This window comes from Urocitellus parryii, chromosome 4, assembly GCF_045843805.1.
Source record: "Urocitellus parryii isolate mUroPar1 chromosome 4, mUroPar1.hap1, whole genome shotgun sequence".
Classification (NCBI taxonomy): domain Eukaryota; kingdom Metazoa; phylum Chordata; class Mammalia; order Rodentia; family Sciuridae; genus Urocitellus; species Urocitellus parryii.
The window spans coordinates 11,730,310-11,743,296 of record NC_135534.1 but is presented as its reverse complement, the minus strand read 5'-3'; the positions used below and the strand labels follow the sequence as shown (position 1 = coordinate 11,743,296).

The window sequence follows — 12,987 nt, the reverse complement described above, 5'->3', positions numbered from 1 at the left end:
CCGGCCACTGCCCTTCCCCTGCCCGTCACCATCCCCTCCCTGCTCTCACCTGTTGAGCCCTCCTTCCGAGTGCCCTTGGCCCTGTCCACTCAACCAGCGCTACTCAGCTCTGTTCCTGTCTCCCCTGCCCCACACAGTGGCGAATCATTGTGGGGGCCACCAAGTGCATCCCCAAGTCAGAGCTGCCCGAGGAGGTGGAGGTGACCACTCTGGCCAGCACACGGCTCTGGACCCACCCCAGTGACCTGACCATCGCCCTTTCGGCCAGCACCCCGCTGTACCCGCCTGGCCGCATCATCCATGTGGTGCACAACCACCCTGCGGAGCAGTGCTGGTAGGTGCCGCTGGGGTCTGGGTCTGGGTCTGGGTCTGGGTCTGCTGCTGCAGGGTCTCGCTGGCCTCTGCTTAGCTACTGCATGGGCAGGGGCAGAGACTAGAAGGTGATGAACCCTGACCCCACAAAGGCGGTTTCCCGGCTTCGAGCCCTGGAAATGGAACAAAAGGCCAGCCCAGGGCAGGACTCCAGGCTCCCTCTCTCAGTCCCGGCCTTTGTCCCCAGTGTCCACCCTGGCCAGCTTACAGCTCAGTGCTACCTGGCCTCACAAGGGATTAGTTAGCAGACAGTGTGGGCAAGTACGGCGGCAGGGTGAGAGCACGACATGAGTGGGCCAGCAGACAGGCCTCACGCTGCTTCCCCCAGAGGCCTGGGCCTGGGCTCTTATACCCAAGTAAGCGGATGACCTGGGCCCTGCCCAGGCTGGAGCAGGTGTGGCTCAGACCAAAAATGGGCAGGAGGCTGTAGACATTGCAGCTGGGCCCTAGGTCAGCCTCTCCCAGGCTGAGAGTGAAACAGGAGCCAGGAGCCAGGTCTAGGGACAGTCCTGCTGACCAGCTGGGCAGGAGGCCCCCAAATCCATCCCAGCCTTGCCAAGCAGGGGCACAGCACAGAGCCTCCTCAACCCCTCACTGGCCCCATGTCCCCCTGTCCCCCTCAGCTGCTGTGAACAAGAAGAGCCCACATACTTCGCTATCTGGGGTGACAATAAGGCCTTCAACGAGGTGATCATCTCGCCGGCCATGCTGCATGAGCACCTGCCCTATGTGGTCATGGAGGGGCTCAACAAGGTGAGCTGTGGGCCCCACAGAGAGCAGGATGCAGTCACCTCATCAGAGCACACAGGGGCCTTACAGGCAGGGTCACTGTACCCCTTCTACCAAGGGGTAAGGGGGCTTAGAGAGGTTAGGCAGCCAGCCAGGGCCCCTAGGTGGCCCTAGGGGGACCAGAAAGGCCAGCTCACACCCTTGGCTCTTGCCAGTCCCACATCACCCCACAGTAGGACCTGTCCCTGAGCAGGCTGAGAGACCCTGAGGGCTGCCTGGCACTTCGCAGATGCACAGCCAAGCAGGGACAGCTTCAGCCACCACCAGCCACACCAGCCACTGAAGGGCTGAGCACAGAGAAGAGGCTCTCCAACCTGTGGGTCTCTGGCGAGGTGTCACCTGTAGTGACACCTTCCTTGAGGAGCAGGGCCCTTGCAAGAAGGAGCATGGGCTCCCAGTGACCTAAGAGGCTTTTGTCTGAGAAGCAGGCTGGGCAGGCTGCCCCTCCACCGCCAGCCTCCCTGTGCTGTCCCCAGGTGCTGGAGAACTACAACAAGGGAAAGACAGCTCTGCTCTCTGCTGCTAAGGTCATGGTGAGCCCCACAGAGGTGGACCTGACTCCTGAGCTCATCTTCCAGCAGCAGCCGCTGCCTACAGGGCCACCCCTGCCTACTGGCCTGGCCCTGGAGCTGCCAGCTGCAGACCACCGCAACAGCAGCGTCAGGTGAGTCACGTACCCAGGGATGCGTGCAGAGACCGTGTGTGGTTTTGGAGTGTGAGTCCATGGTGTGTCCTGGACCAACATATGTTCACAAAACTCTCACATGTGCATGGGAGGGTCAGACTAGCCCCCTTCCGCTCTGCTCCGCCTGCCCCTCAGCCTGCCAGCACTGAGTTGTGTCTCAGAGACTCCTGTGTGGGACAGGGAGGGTCTCTGCACACAAGCCCACAGGTGCCGGGCCACACGTTCATTGACACCCAAGCATCTAGACACGCACTTATCTGTACGTGCATAAGCCATGTTGCATTGAGCTTGTGCAGGCACGGTCACGTGTGTACATGAGTCACAGGTACACATGTGCACGAACCCCATACAGACACGTGCTCATGTGTAGGACACACACAGACAGGCAGAGAATGTACATGGGGCCATACCTGGACAGGCAGACTGGTGTGAGTGCACACGTGTACCTAAGCCAGACACAGGCGCAGACGCACATAGACACAGCGTGCACACTTCCTAGGCAGTGATGCTTCCAAGGGGGGGTGGCCCTGCCTTTCTGGAACCCTGGCCCTATGCCCTTAGTCACAGATCTGGCCAGGAGAGTCTGCTGAGACGGGTGATCAGTGCCTTGTAGGAAGCCCTGGACACCTGTCCCAGCTTTTTATGCGTTTCCTATGGAAGCAGCATGACCAGAGGAGGGAGCCCGTGTCTGCTCTCAGCCGCGATGACGGCTCAGCCACCCACTCCTGCAGGCTCACGTGCAGAGCATGGGGTGCCAGGGCTCCCTGTCCAGCAGAGGCTGGCACCCACCACAGTGTGAGGAGGAAGTGACTGCAGTCCTAGGTGGGGGCAGGCCCCTTTCTCCGCTTCCTTCTCGCCCTGTCCCTCCCTGTATTCCCATTCCACTGTCACCTCATGAGTGACCTGGGGCAGTCAATCTCTCAAGGACTGTGTCTCCCATAAATATAGTGACTGCCATGGTGCAGGGTCCGCGGGCGGCACTCCGAGCTCTAATGCTCCAGGCGGGTTCTTCGTTCCCTGGGCCCGCTGGGTCCAAGCCCACATCAGCCCTGTCTCCATCTTGGGTTCTTGCAAGTTCATTTTTAAAAAACAAGGCTTCCCTGCCCCCACCATTCAAGGGCAGCTGAGTGAACTGCCCCCGCTGCCAGCCAGGCTGTCTCCTCCCTCTCCTGAGCCCCCTCTCCCCGCCCTGCCTCCTCTGCAGGAGCAAGTCCCAGTCTGAGATGAGTCTGGAGGGCTTTTCGGAGGGGCGGCTGCTGTCCCCCGTGGCTGCCGCATCAGCAGCCCGCCAGGACCCCGTGGAGCTGCTGCTGCTGTCCACCCAGGAGCGACTGGCCGCGGAGCTGCAGGCCCGGCGGGCGCCACTGGCCACCATGGAGAGTCTCTCGGACACAGAATCCCTGTACAGCTTCGACTCGCGCCGCTCCTCGGGCTTCCGCAGCATCCGAGGCTCCCCCAGCCTCCACGCGGTGCTGGAGCGGGACGAGGGCCACCTCTTCTACATCGACCCGGCCATCCCCGAGGAGAACCCCTCCCTGAGCTCACGCACAGAGCTGCTGGCAGCTGATAGCCTGTCCAAGCACTCACAGGACACACAGCCCCTGGAGGCAGCCCTGGGCAGTGGCGGGGTGACTCCTGAGCGGCCCCCCAGTGCGGCCAACGAGGAGGAGGAAGAGGCCGGAGGAGAGGGCGGCGGGGGGCCGCCCCGCGGGGAGCTGGCGCTGCACAACGGGCGCCTGGGGGACTCGCCCAGCCCCCAGGTGCTGGAGTTCGCAGAGTTCATCGACAGCCTCTTCAACCTGGACAGCAAGAGCAGCTCCTTGCAGGACCTCTACTGCATGGTGGTGCCCGAGAGCCCCACCAGCGACTATGCCGAGGGCCCCAAGTCCCCCAGCCAGCAAGAAATTCTGCTCCGCGCCCAGTTCGAGCCCAACCTGGTGCCCAAACCCCCACGGCTCTTTGCTGGTTCGGCCGACCCCTCCTCAGGCATCTCGCTCTCTCCCTCCTTCCCGCTCAGCTCCTCCGGGGAGCTCATGGACCTGACTCCCACAGGCCTCAGCAGCCAGGAGTGCCTGGCCACCGACAAGATCCGGACTTCTCCCCCCACTGGCTGCGGGGCCAGCCCTGCCAAGCAGGATGACCTGGTCATCTCAGCACGTTAGTGCCCCAGCAGCTGCTGCCAGGAGCAGGAGGCCCCGTGGGCACCTGGTGGCTGCCCCCAGGCCAGGCGGCTTTGAGGAGCGGCCCCCAGTGGTCAGTTAGCCTCAGGCATGGGCATTGCTGCTGAGCTGGGGGTCTGCATCCCTACCTCAGCTTAGGACTCCCTAGAGCCAAGGCGGCTGGGGTCTGGCCCTGCCATGGGGAATGATGGGGGAGGGCAGGGCACAGGGAGGAGGAGCCAGGCGCAGCCTGCTGGGCGGGCAGGCCACACTCAGCCCTCACAGCTCAGCCCCCACGGGCATCCTGACACCCCCGGTTCCAGGGTTGGCCGTGGGTAAACGGGCTCTGGGGGTGGAGAGCAGCCCCTCAGCACGTGTTCTCACCAGGCCAGTGTGTGCCCTGGCCGCCCCCAGATCTGGTGCCTGCTGGCCAGTCCCCTGGGGTGACCTCCATCAGGTGGCCCACAGTGTTGTAAATGTTTACAGAAGCTGCTGGGCTTGCAAGGCCCCACACCCAGTAATGTGTCCAGTAGCCCCTCTAGAGGGCCCACGAGAGCGGAGGGCACTGGAGGAGGGGGTTGGGACCTCCCTTTCTCTGCCCAGAACTCCTCCAGTTGGCCACCTGCCCGAGGCTCCTGGGCCCCCGGCCTGCTCCACCTACCTGCTACTTCCTGGCTTCCACCTTCTACCCCCGGGACCCTGGCCACTCGAAGGGTGGTGGGTACTGCCGCGACCACCCCTGGCTGCAGAGTCAGCGTCCTGGGAGGAACGAAGGCAGTCCCTTGCTCTGAGGGTCCTACCTAACTCCTTTATGTGGACCCCACCACACCTAGGCCTCTCCGGGCCGCCGGATCTGAAACCAAACAAACCTCTGCCCCACTCACCCCGTCCTCGATGGCCTGGGCTCCTTCCTGGGAGCTGGCCTTTCTTCCCACCGCCCTCCACCCTCAGTGTCCTATTGGTGGGAAGTGGGGCCAAGAGTGGGGTATTGTGGGACCTGGCTGGAGACCCTCCACCCACCACCCAGGGGAGGGACCAGGAGGGCCAGGGGCTCAAGGCTTTCCCAGTTTAGCCGAAGGCCCTCATTGGGGTTCCTTCCTATTGGGTTCGGGAAGCAGTGGGGAGGCAGAACCCAGCCTTCCCTGTGAAGCAGGTGTTGGGGAGATTGTGCATGCTAGTGTCAGACGAGTGTGTGCATGTGCATGAGTGTGCACCGTTCCTGAGGAAGGGCTCTGGAGGCTGCCCGCCCTGCCTGCCCTGCCTGCCTGCTGCCTCTCCCACCCTGCCCAGGAAACAGCCAGTGTGAGGCGGCGTCGCTGGACAAGCTCCCGGGCTGGCTGGGCAGGCGCACTGACGGCCCACTTGTGCCTTCGTCTCCTCGGAGGCATGGTGCCCCCACCCTGGTCCCACCCCAGCCTCCTTGGGCCACTGGAGCTCCCATAAGTCCCCTGTCTCATGAGCACTGGTACCTGGTCCTGAACCTCAACACCCCCGAGCTGGGCTGGCCTGGATGGCTGCCCTAGGAGCCCTTGCCCACCCTGACAGATGGGGACAGAGACTGGGAGCTGGGCCTCCCCTCCTGCTCTGCAGCCCTGCCCTTACCAGATTCCAGGCACCTTGTCCCCACTGAGGCACGGCCTCAGCCCAGCCCAGAAGCAGGACAGAATCTGACTCCGAGAGTTTAAAAAACTAGACAAATTCTTAAATTAGACAAAGGTTCCAACAAGTACCTGGGCCAGTAGCAGGGAGAGACTTGGGTCTGGCCTTTTTAATTCCTCCTCTTCTGGGTGGGTCTGGGGACCTCTAGGGTGGGTGTGTCCCCCCTGCCGTGCCCAGGACTGAGCCATCAGGGACAGACTCCCCCACCCCCAAGGCTGCAGCCACACCTGTACAGGCTTGGGGATGGGGCAGACTTGGACTCAGCCCTGGACACCCAGGGTCAGCCCACCCCTCACCTGCTCCTTCCCTGCCTCGCCCCTGGAAGATGGGTCTGCTGCACGTCTCCCTCAACCCCACGTCACATCTGGGGGATCTGAGCCACCCCCCTCAGCCCAGCTTGGCTCAGACTGACCCCACACCATCCCCCAGACCCACAGCACAAGCTCCCCCAGCCACCCGCTGGCCTGTCCTCCCAGGGGCCTGGGTGACCTCTGTATGCAATGGGCAGTGAGCCGCCGGGCCCCACACCCTCGCGCACTCTACGTGCCATTCTCCCCTGACCTTTTTTGTACTTAATGTATGAAAGATCCACACTAATATTGCTGTAAAAAGGAGAGACAAATTAATATAGCTTATTCTATAAATATATCTGTATATAAAGGTTTCTGTATATTGTATAGAGCTGTGTATAAACTGGATGTAGAAGCACACTGGGCGCCTGGCGTGATCTCTCTTGCCACTGGGTGGGGACTTGCTTCTCAGCGCGCAATAGAGTTGGGGGACAAAGACCCCTGCACCTGTTCCCTTACAAACCCAAAGCCTAAGGGAGACAGTCAGGTTCCTGGGAACCTAACCTGTTCTGACCCCAAAGATAACTGGGAGTTTGGGTGGTTTAGGTGCAGCTCAGCCTGTGGCTGAGTGCTGGCCCAGAGCTGGCACAGTTCCCCTGGGTCTTACTAAAACACGGGTGCGGGTTTGGCAGGTCAGGGAGGGGCTGACAGCCTGCATTTCTCATGGGCCTCGAGATCCGCCAGTGCTAGGCCCCGGACCCCACTGTGTTCCTGCAAGGGGGCAGAAGCCCCTCGAGCCCCGCTGCAGGAGGGAGCCTCTGCTGCCTGTGTGAGACGTACCAGGGGTTTGTGTCCATCACAACATGGAGGTCTTACATACCTGGTCAGCCCTTTCTTCCTTGCTGAAGGACCTGGGGCTCAGAGGAGGTGAGCTGTCTCATGGTGCCCGCCCTCGTCCCTGAGTGCTGAGAGCTAGAGCAGGAGTGGGAGATCCCCGTGGCACAGCATGAAGTGCAGGGGCCACTAGATTTTGCTGAGGGTTTCCCTAGGGACACCTGGCCAAGCCAGAGTACCCCAGGGGCCCTAACCCTCCCTGGCTCGAGGCAGTGAGACCTGGGAAGGGGCTGGAGAGCCCAGGGTGGACAGGCAGCTGGAATTCCTGCTAGCCCCAGGCCCAGGGCCTTCCTCTTCCACACGGCAGGGGGCGCTGTTCCTCCAACCAGTCCACAGTGGCCCAGACGAGTTTGAATCCCACTTTCTTCTTCCCCACTTATGTGGTTCCTGGAATCCAGAGTGACCCCACTTGGTGAGGGGCTGGAAAGGCTGCTAGGAGTGCTCTTGGCCTTGGAGCCTGTCCTCACAGTCTGCTCCAGGTCACACTGTAGGTTGGAACAAACCTGCGAGCAGAATCCAGTCCTCCCAGCCTGGGACTTTGGCCCCCACACTCACCTAATGGTTTTCAGAGCTTCTCTCCTCTCTGTGGTCTCATGAGTCTGCAAATTACCCTGTCCCTCCTTGGGGCTCCTTCACTAGCCCCAGCCACCACCCTGCCCAGCCCCTGGCCCAGTTATGCTTGGACCCCAGCTTCATCATAGTGGCTGAGCCCTCTAGAGCCCTTCCCCTCTCCCCAGCCCAGACAGGAAGACCCATGGGGACCGTTGATCCTTTTTTCAGTGACCTAAGTGGAATCAAGGGAGATGACAGGGCCTGAGTCCCCCTAGCCAGGCCAGCTCCTATCACCTTAATGATGAGGGGGTGTTAAAGACAAATATGTGTCATCCCAGATGACCAGGACAAAGGCCGTGTTTAAGCCATTGACTGGCCCTCAGATGGCGGGCATTTAGGCACACACGGGGTGTGAAGGAAAGACCCGGAGGTGGGTGGAGTCTCTAGGGAAGCTGGTTTTCTAGCTGACCCCAGGCAACTCAGAAGATAAATTTATTTTTAAAAGACGCATGGTCTGGGCGGATGTCTACTCTGTCCACAGGCAGGCCGGGCCCTGGGTGGAGGAGGGGCCAGGGTGGAGAATAACAATTGTCTTGGGGAGTCTGCAGAGAGGACAAACCTCTGGGCGCATCAGCTGGAAAAGAATGGGTGGCTCAGTGCGGCCCCTCTCCCCCCTCAGTCCAGTGCCTGCAAGCGGAGGGGGAGTGTGGGTCAGCACACACAGCTGGGCCTCCGGCAAAATCCCATTCTATATACCTAAGAGCAACAGCTCTGGGAGCGGCCCCCGGAGAGACAAAACCTCATTGTGAGACACCCGCCAGCCTGGGCACCCCCTCCCCCAAGCCCAGAACTGTCGTGGCATTGACCCTCCTCGGTGGGGCCACTACAGGCCTGCTGACTGGGCCACATCTGGGGCTCAGGCATCGGCCACCCCTCCCCCATGGCGGGCCACCAAGGAGGAGGAAGGCAAAGAGGGGGTGGGAGCTACTCATGGGCATTTCACCCCGTCCCTATCACACAGCCTGGCTTGGGTCCCACCCTCCTCTGGGCGCCTCTGCCGGGCAGGGTTCAGAGTTCCAGGCTGGCTAGGTGGTCATCTGGACCTCACACAAGTCCCCCCACCTCTGTTTTGTCCAGACCTCAGTTTTGTCAAACAGTGGTGGGGTGAGGTGTCTTTCCAGCTCCGACCTGCTGTACCTAAGGGTACTGAGTGGCTGTGAGTTGAGCCACTCTGTAGTGGGATGATCGTTGGTCTTGGGATTCCAGAAGTCTCTGCTTCCAAGGTTTGAGATCTAGGAGTCTGTAGTTGGAAGACATCATTGTCCATTCATTCACACTGACTTATTTTTTGCAGTCTGGGGATTGAACCCAGGGACACTTTACCACTGAGCTACATCCCTAGCCCCTTTTATTTTTTATTTTGAGACAAGGTCTCACTAAGTTGCGAGGCTGTCCTCAAACTTGCAATCCTCCTGCTTCAGCCTCCCTAGTTGCTGGAATTACAGGGATTACAGGCATGCACCACCGCAACTGGCATAAGAATTGCTTATTAGACACCTACTTTGTGCCAGGTGTTGGGTTATAGCAGTGCCCGAGACAGAAAAATCTCTTTCCCTCATAGGCTTTCCATTCTAGAGTGAGGAGAAGCGGAATATCAGAATTCTAGGTGATGAGAAAGGCCTGGGTGAGAAGAAAGGCCTAGGCCTGGGACATCTGATTCAGGTAGGATAGGGTGGTGACATGTAAGCTGAGACCTGACTGTTGAGAAAGAATGTAGGGACAAGCATTGTTGATGGATGCCAAGTCCCTGGGGCAGATGTGGGCCTGACGTGTTTGGGTAATAGGAAGGAGAGCTCAGTGGCAATGGTTTGGTGAGTGACAGAAAAGTGGGAGCTGAAGTCGGTGGTTCAGGCAGGGATCGAGCAGCCGCCAAGGCTGCAGAAGCCAGGGCGTGAGGTTTAGATGTTCAAGTGCAAGAGGAAACTACTGGTCTTAGCAAAGGGATGAAGGGACTTGAATTGTGCTTTATGAAGACTGAAGAAGGGGATCTGTAGGAGAGAGATCGTACAGTCAGGCAGGCTGGACAGAGAGCAGGAGGCACAGGTCAAAGGCAAGGGGGATGGCTCCATCCTGATACACCTGTAGACAAAGCCTTCAGGTATTGCCTGACTAGACAGGGAACCTGTGAATGAGAGCAGGGCTTCCTGCATCAGCCAGGATTCGGCTCTGAACCTATGGGGCTTGAAACTCTTAGACTTGCCTTGGCCAATACCTTTGCCACAGGTGACTGTTTTTAAGCCAAATAAAATCAAATAAAAGTGAAAGTCAGTTCTTCAGTTTCAGGACCAGTGTGTGACTACCATGTTGGACAGCACAGAGAACTTTCCACCAATCCAGAAAGTTCTGCAGGACAGTGGTCCTTCCGACAGAACTTCACCTCATTCAGCCTCAGTTTCCTTATCTGCAAAATGCAAGGAGTCATAGTACTTCCTTGGTAGGGTGCCTGCGAGGGCTGAGGTAGCACCTGTTGAGCGCTTAATGCAGAAGTGGCACAGAACAAATTTTCATTAAATGTTGGGAAATTTGGTTCTGAAAATCCCAGATGCTAAATTCTGGAAACTTTTCCTGACCAAAGAAAAGGTGAGATGTCACTGACCACGGCTACCCTGGCCCAACCCGTATGCTTTTTCACGTCCCGCATAGGGTCAGACCTCCCGAGCCCCAGACCTGGGGCAGGACCCCGCACCCTGCGCCGCCTGCAGGAGATGCCGCGTCCTGCGGCGCGGGCCGGACCGGGCCTGGCCGGCAGGGGGCGCTGTGCGCGGCGGGCGGGGCGCGGGGTGCAGGGGGCGGGCGGGCGGGGGCCGGGCCGGGGCCGCGCGGGGGGCGAGTGCGCGGCTGGCCGGGCGGGACCGCAGCCGGAGCCCAGCCGGGACTGTCGCGCGGGCCCCGCCGGCGATGCCGCGCCCCGGGGCCGGGCTGTAGCGGGGCCGCGGCCGGAGCGCGCGCCGGGCAGGCCGGACATGGAGGTGGTGGACGAGACCGAGGCGCTGCAGCGCTTCTTCGAAGGTGAGAGACCGTGGGCTTGTGGGGCGGCGACTCTCCTGCGCTGGGATCCCCCAGCCCCTCTCCCGGGGGACGGGGACCGCCCTAGGCTCCCGCCACGCCGGGACCCCCAGAACACCTCCTCAGTGCAGGGATCCTCCTCCTGGTTGGCACCCGCCTGCCGTGCGCATGGCCCCAGGACTGAGTCTCCCGGAGGTTACTACCCACCTCCACTGGACTGGGCTCCCCTGCCAGCCCGGCAACAGGACAGAGCTGTGCCCTCTTTCAGACTCGAGCCTTCAGGGCTTGCAGTCCCCCTAACTGGTGGCACTCCCTCCCCAGCACACTTCCCGAGTCCGGGGACCCTCTGCTGTGCTTCCCTGGAACCCCATCCAGACCAGACCCAGCACACTTTCTAGGACCTTCTGTACCTATTAAGGCTGGCAATCTAGTGCCCAGCCTGTTTCCCAGAGACCAAGACCCCCTTGTGTGCCTTTCAGGTTGGCCCCTCCCCTCAGTCTGACTCGCAGAAGCTGGGACCTCCTGGCTGTGTTCCCCTGGGAATAGAACCCCCTTGGGGACTGACCTCCTTGGAGACTGTCACCTGCCTTGGGTAGTGTTGCTTTCTCCTCCAAAGCTGAAATCACCTTTGAAGCAGCTACCTTTCCACCACCTGGGGCTGGGACCCCACTCTAGCATGCTCTCCTAGGGCTGGAACCTTCTCAAAACTGGCATCCCTGCCACCAGCCATCTCCGCTCCTGGGGACCCTTCCAGTCCCACAGAGGGCATCCCACCAGCCCCATGAGCCTCCCTGGGACCGGACACCCATGCCTGTCCATGGAACTGTGCTTCCTCCTCCCACAGGAGTGAGCTCACCTCCTCACCTTGACCCTGAAAGTACCCTCCTCAGGGTGGGATCTGTATAGACCCCACCGTATTTTCTTCCCCCCACCCCCACGTTGGTTTTAGAAGTCCGCCTCTATGTTTAACCTCCTCCCTGAACAACTCCTGCCCCTCCTCCAGGGCTGCCCCTCCTGGATGAGTTCAGGAGGGAAGGGCCCGTGTGGGAGGGGGAGGGGAGGGGGAGGTGCGGGCTGACATCCCCCAGCCGATCCTGCCTCTCACACCCATCTTGGAACATGTAGCCAGATGGCCCCTTTTGTGTCCCTCTCCACCATCTTGGGGAGCCTAGCCTGCTCACCCGGAGCCCCCAAACCTACATCCTGCTCGTCAGTACATCCAGAACCTTCCGTTAAGCTGAGACTGCCTCTGGCCATGCTGTGACGGGGACTGTGGGGCCACAGCATGGGAATCGAGGCCCAGGTTTCCAGGCCATGTCCCAGTTCCCTGGGGAATCCCCTGGGCCAGGGAGGAAGGCCTTTTTTGCCTCAGTTTCTCTCTGTGTGACCTGGGGGTGGGGACTTTTTTCAACTCCTGCTAGCTGAGTAGCGCAGACCAGGGCGTCCGCAGGCCTCTGGCTGCCCCACTCTAGGATGCCGGACACCCTGGCAGGCCCAAGTCCCCAGTGGCCAGCTTGACTAGGTTATGTGGTTGACCCGGGACCGCTGGGCCATTTGAGGGTTCTAGGCAGCCCTCATCACCCCCAGGGCCTCCCCTTCTCCCAGGACACTGTTCCTCCTTCGGGAGCTCTCCAGAGGTCTCTCGGGACTTGAGGTTCCCAGGACAGAGGGAAGGAGACCCTGGTCTTTGCCTGGGGGCACTGCTCAGGTGGCCCTGTGCCTCCTAAGTACTCAGATGACCCACGAACCCTGCCCACTCCATTCCCAGAGAGAGCCCTGTGCCTCCTCCCCAGGACCTGGGCCTGGCAGAGGGGTGGACCTGCTGGCGTGGGCTCCGGGCTCCTTGGCCAAACCTTTTCTCCTGGCCACGGGTGGGGGCGGGGAGGGGGGGCTGACGCCACAGCTCAGCCATGCGGCTGCCTGGCAGGGAGGCCAAGCTGCTCCCTCCAGAGAGATAAGAGGAGACTCAAGAATGTCTGTGGGGAGCAGGGCGGGTGTGGGGCCGCCCTCCCGGGAGGGCTGGGCTGTGGAAGTCTCCAGAGCTGGGATGGGGCGGGGGTGGGCTGCGAGGGTCGGCCTCTGGGGCTACTTGGGAGGGGAAGGCCTGGGGAATGGGGGGGACGACGGGGGATGCTGTGGGGGCTGAGGGAGCCTGGGAGCCTGGGAGCCCGGTGTGCTCTCGGGTGTATGAGTCCAGGTGATGGAGGGGGAAGAGCTGGTGCGTGTGGACGGGTCTCCCCTGAGCTCGTGGGAGTCATGTGTGCCCCTGGTGCCTGGGACATGAGTGGGTCATGGCGCTCCCTTAGCACACAGGCGGGTGTCCCGGGTCCTGCCTGTGCGCGTGGTGGGGCTGGGGGCTAAGGCGCTTTGGGCCTCAGGTGGGAAGCCGGGACAGGGCGGCCCCCTCGAGGCTGGTACAGCCGGGCCCCCGTGTGACCGCCTGGCTAATCCCCTGGAGAGAGGTAACAGCAGCTCAGATCAGCGGGCACAGGGCCTGTAGAGAGGGGACCTGGCGGGCAGG

General features: G+C 61.1%; 1 protein-coding gene across 7 annotated transcripts in view; it reads left to right on the top strand.

Moving 5' to 3' along the window:
- Dagla (diacylglycerol lipase alpha) overlaps positions 1-6,354 on the top strand; it is a 59,472-nt gene extending 53,118 nt beyond the window's left edge. For 6 of the 7 annotated variants that reach the window (XM_026407509.2, XM_026407514.2, XM_026407513.2 and 3 more), the window contains 4 exons: positions 138-334; positions 996-1,125; positions 1,638-1,825; positions 3,051-6,354. In XM_026407509.2, coding sequence (XP_026263294.2) covers positions 138-334; positions 996-1,125; positions 1,638-1,825; positions 3,051-4,008 — 1,473 coding nt within the window. In that variant the 3' untranslated portion in view covers positions 4,009-6,354. The remainder of the gene's footprint in view (positions 1-137; positions 335-995; positions 1,126-1,637; positions 1,826-3,050) is intronic. The other variant, XM_026407515.2, reaches the window with a different exon arrangement.
- The last annotated feature ends 6,633 nt before the right edge of the window (positions 6,355-12,987 follow it).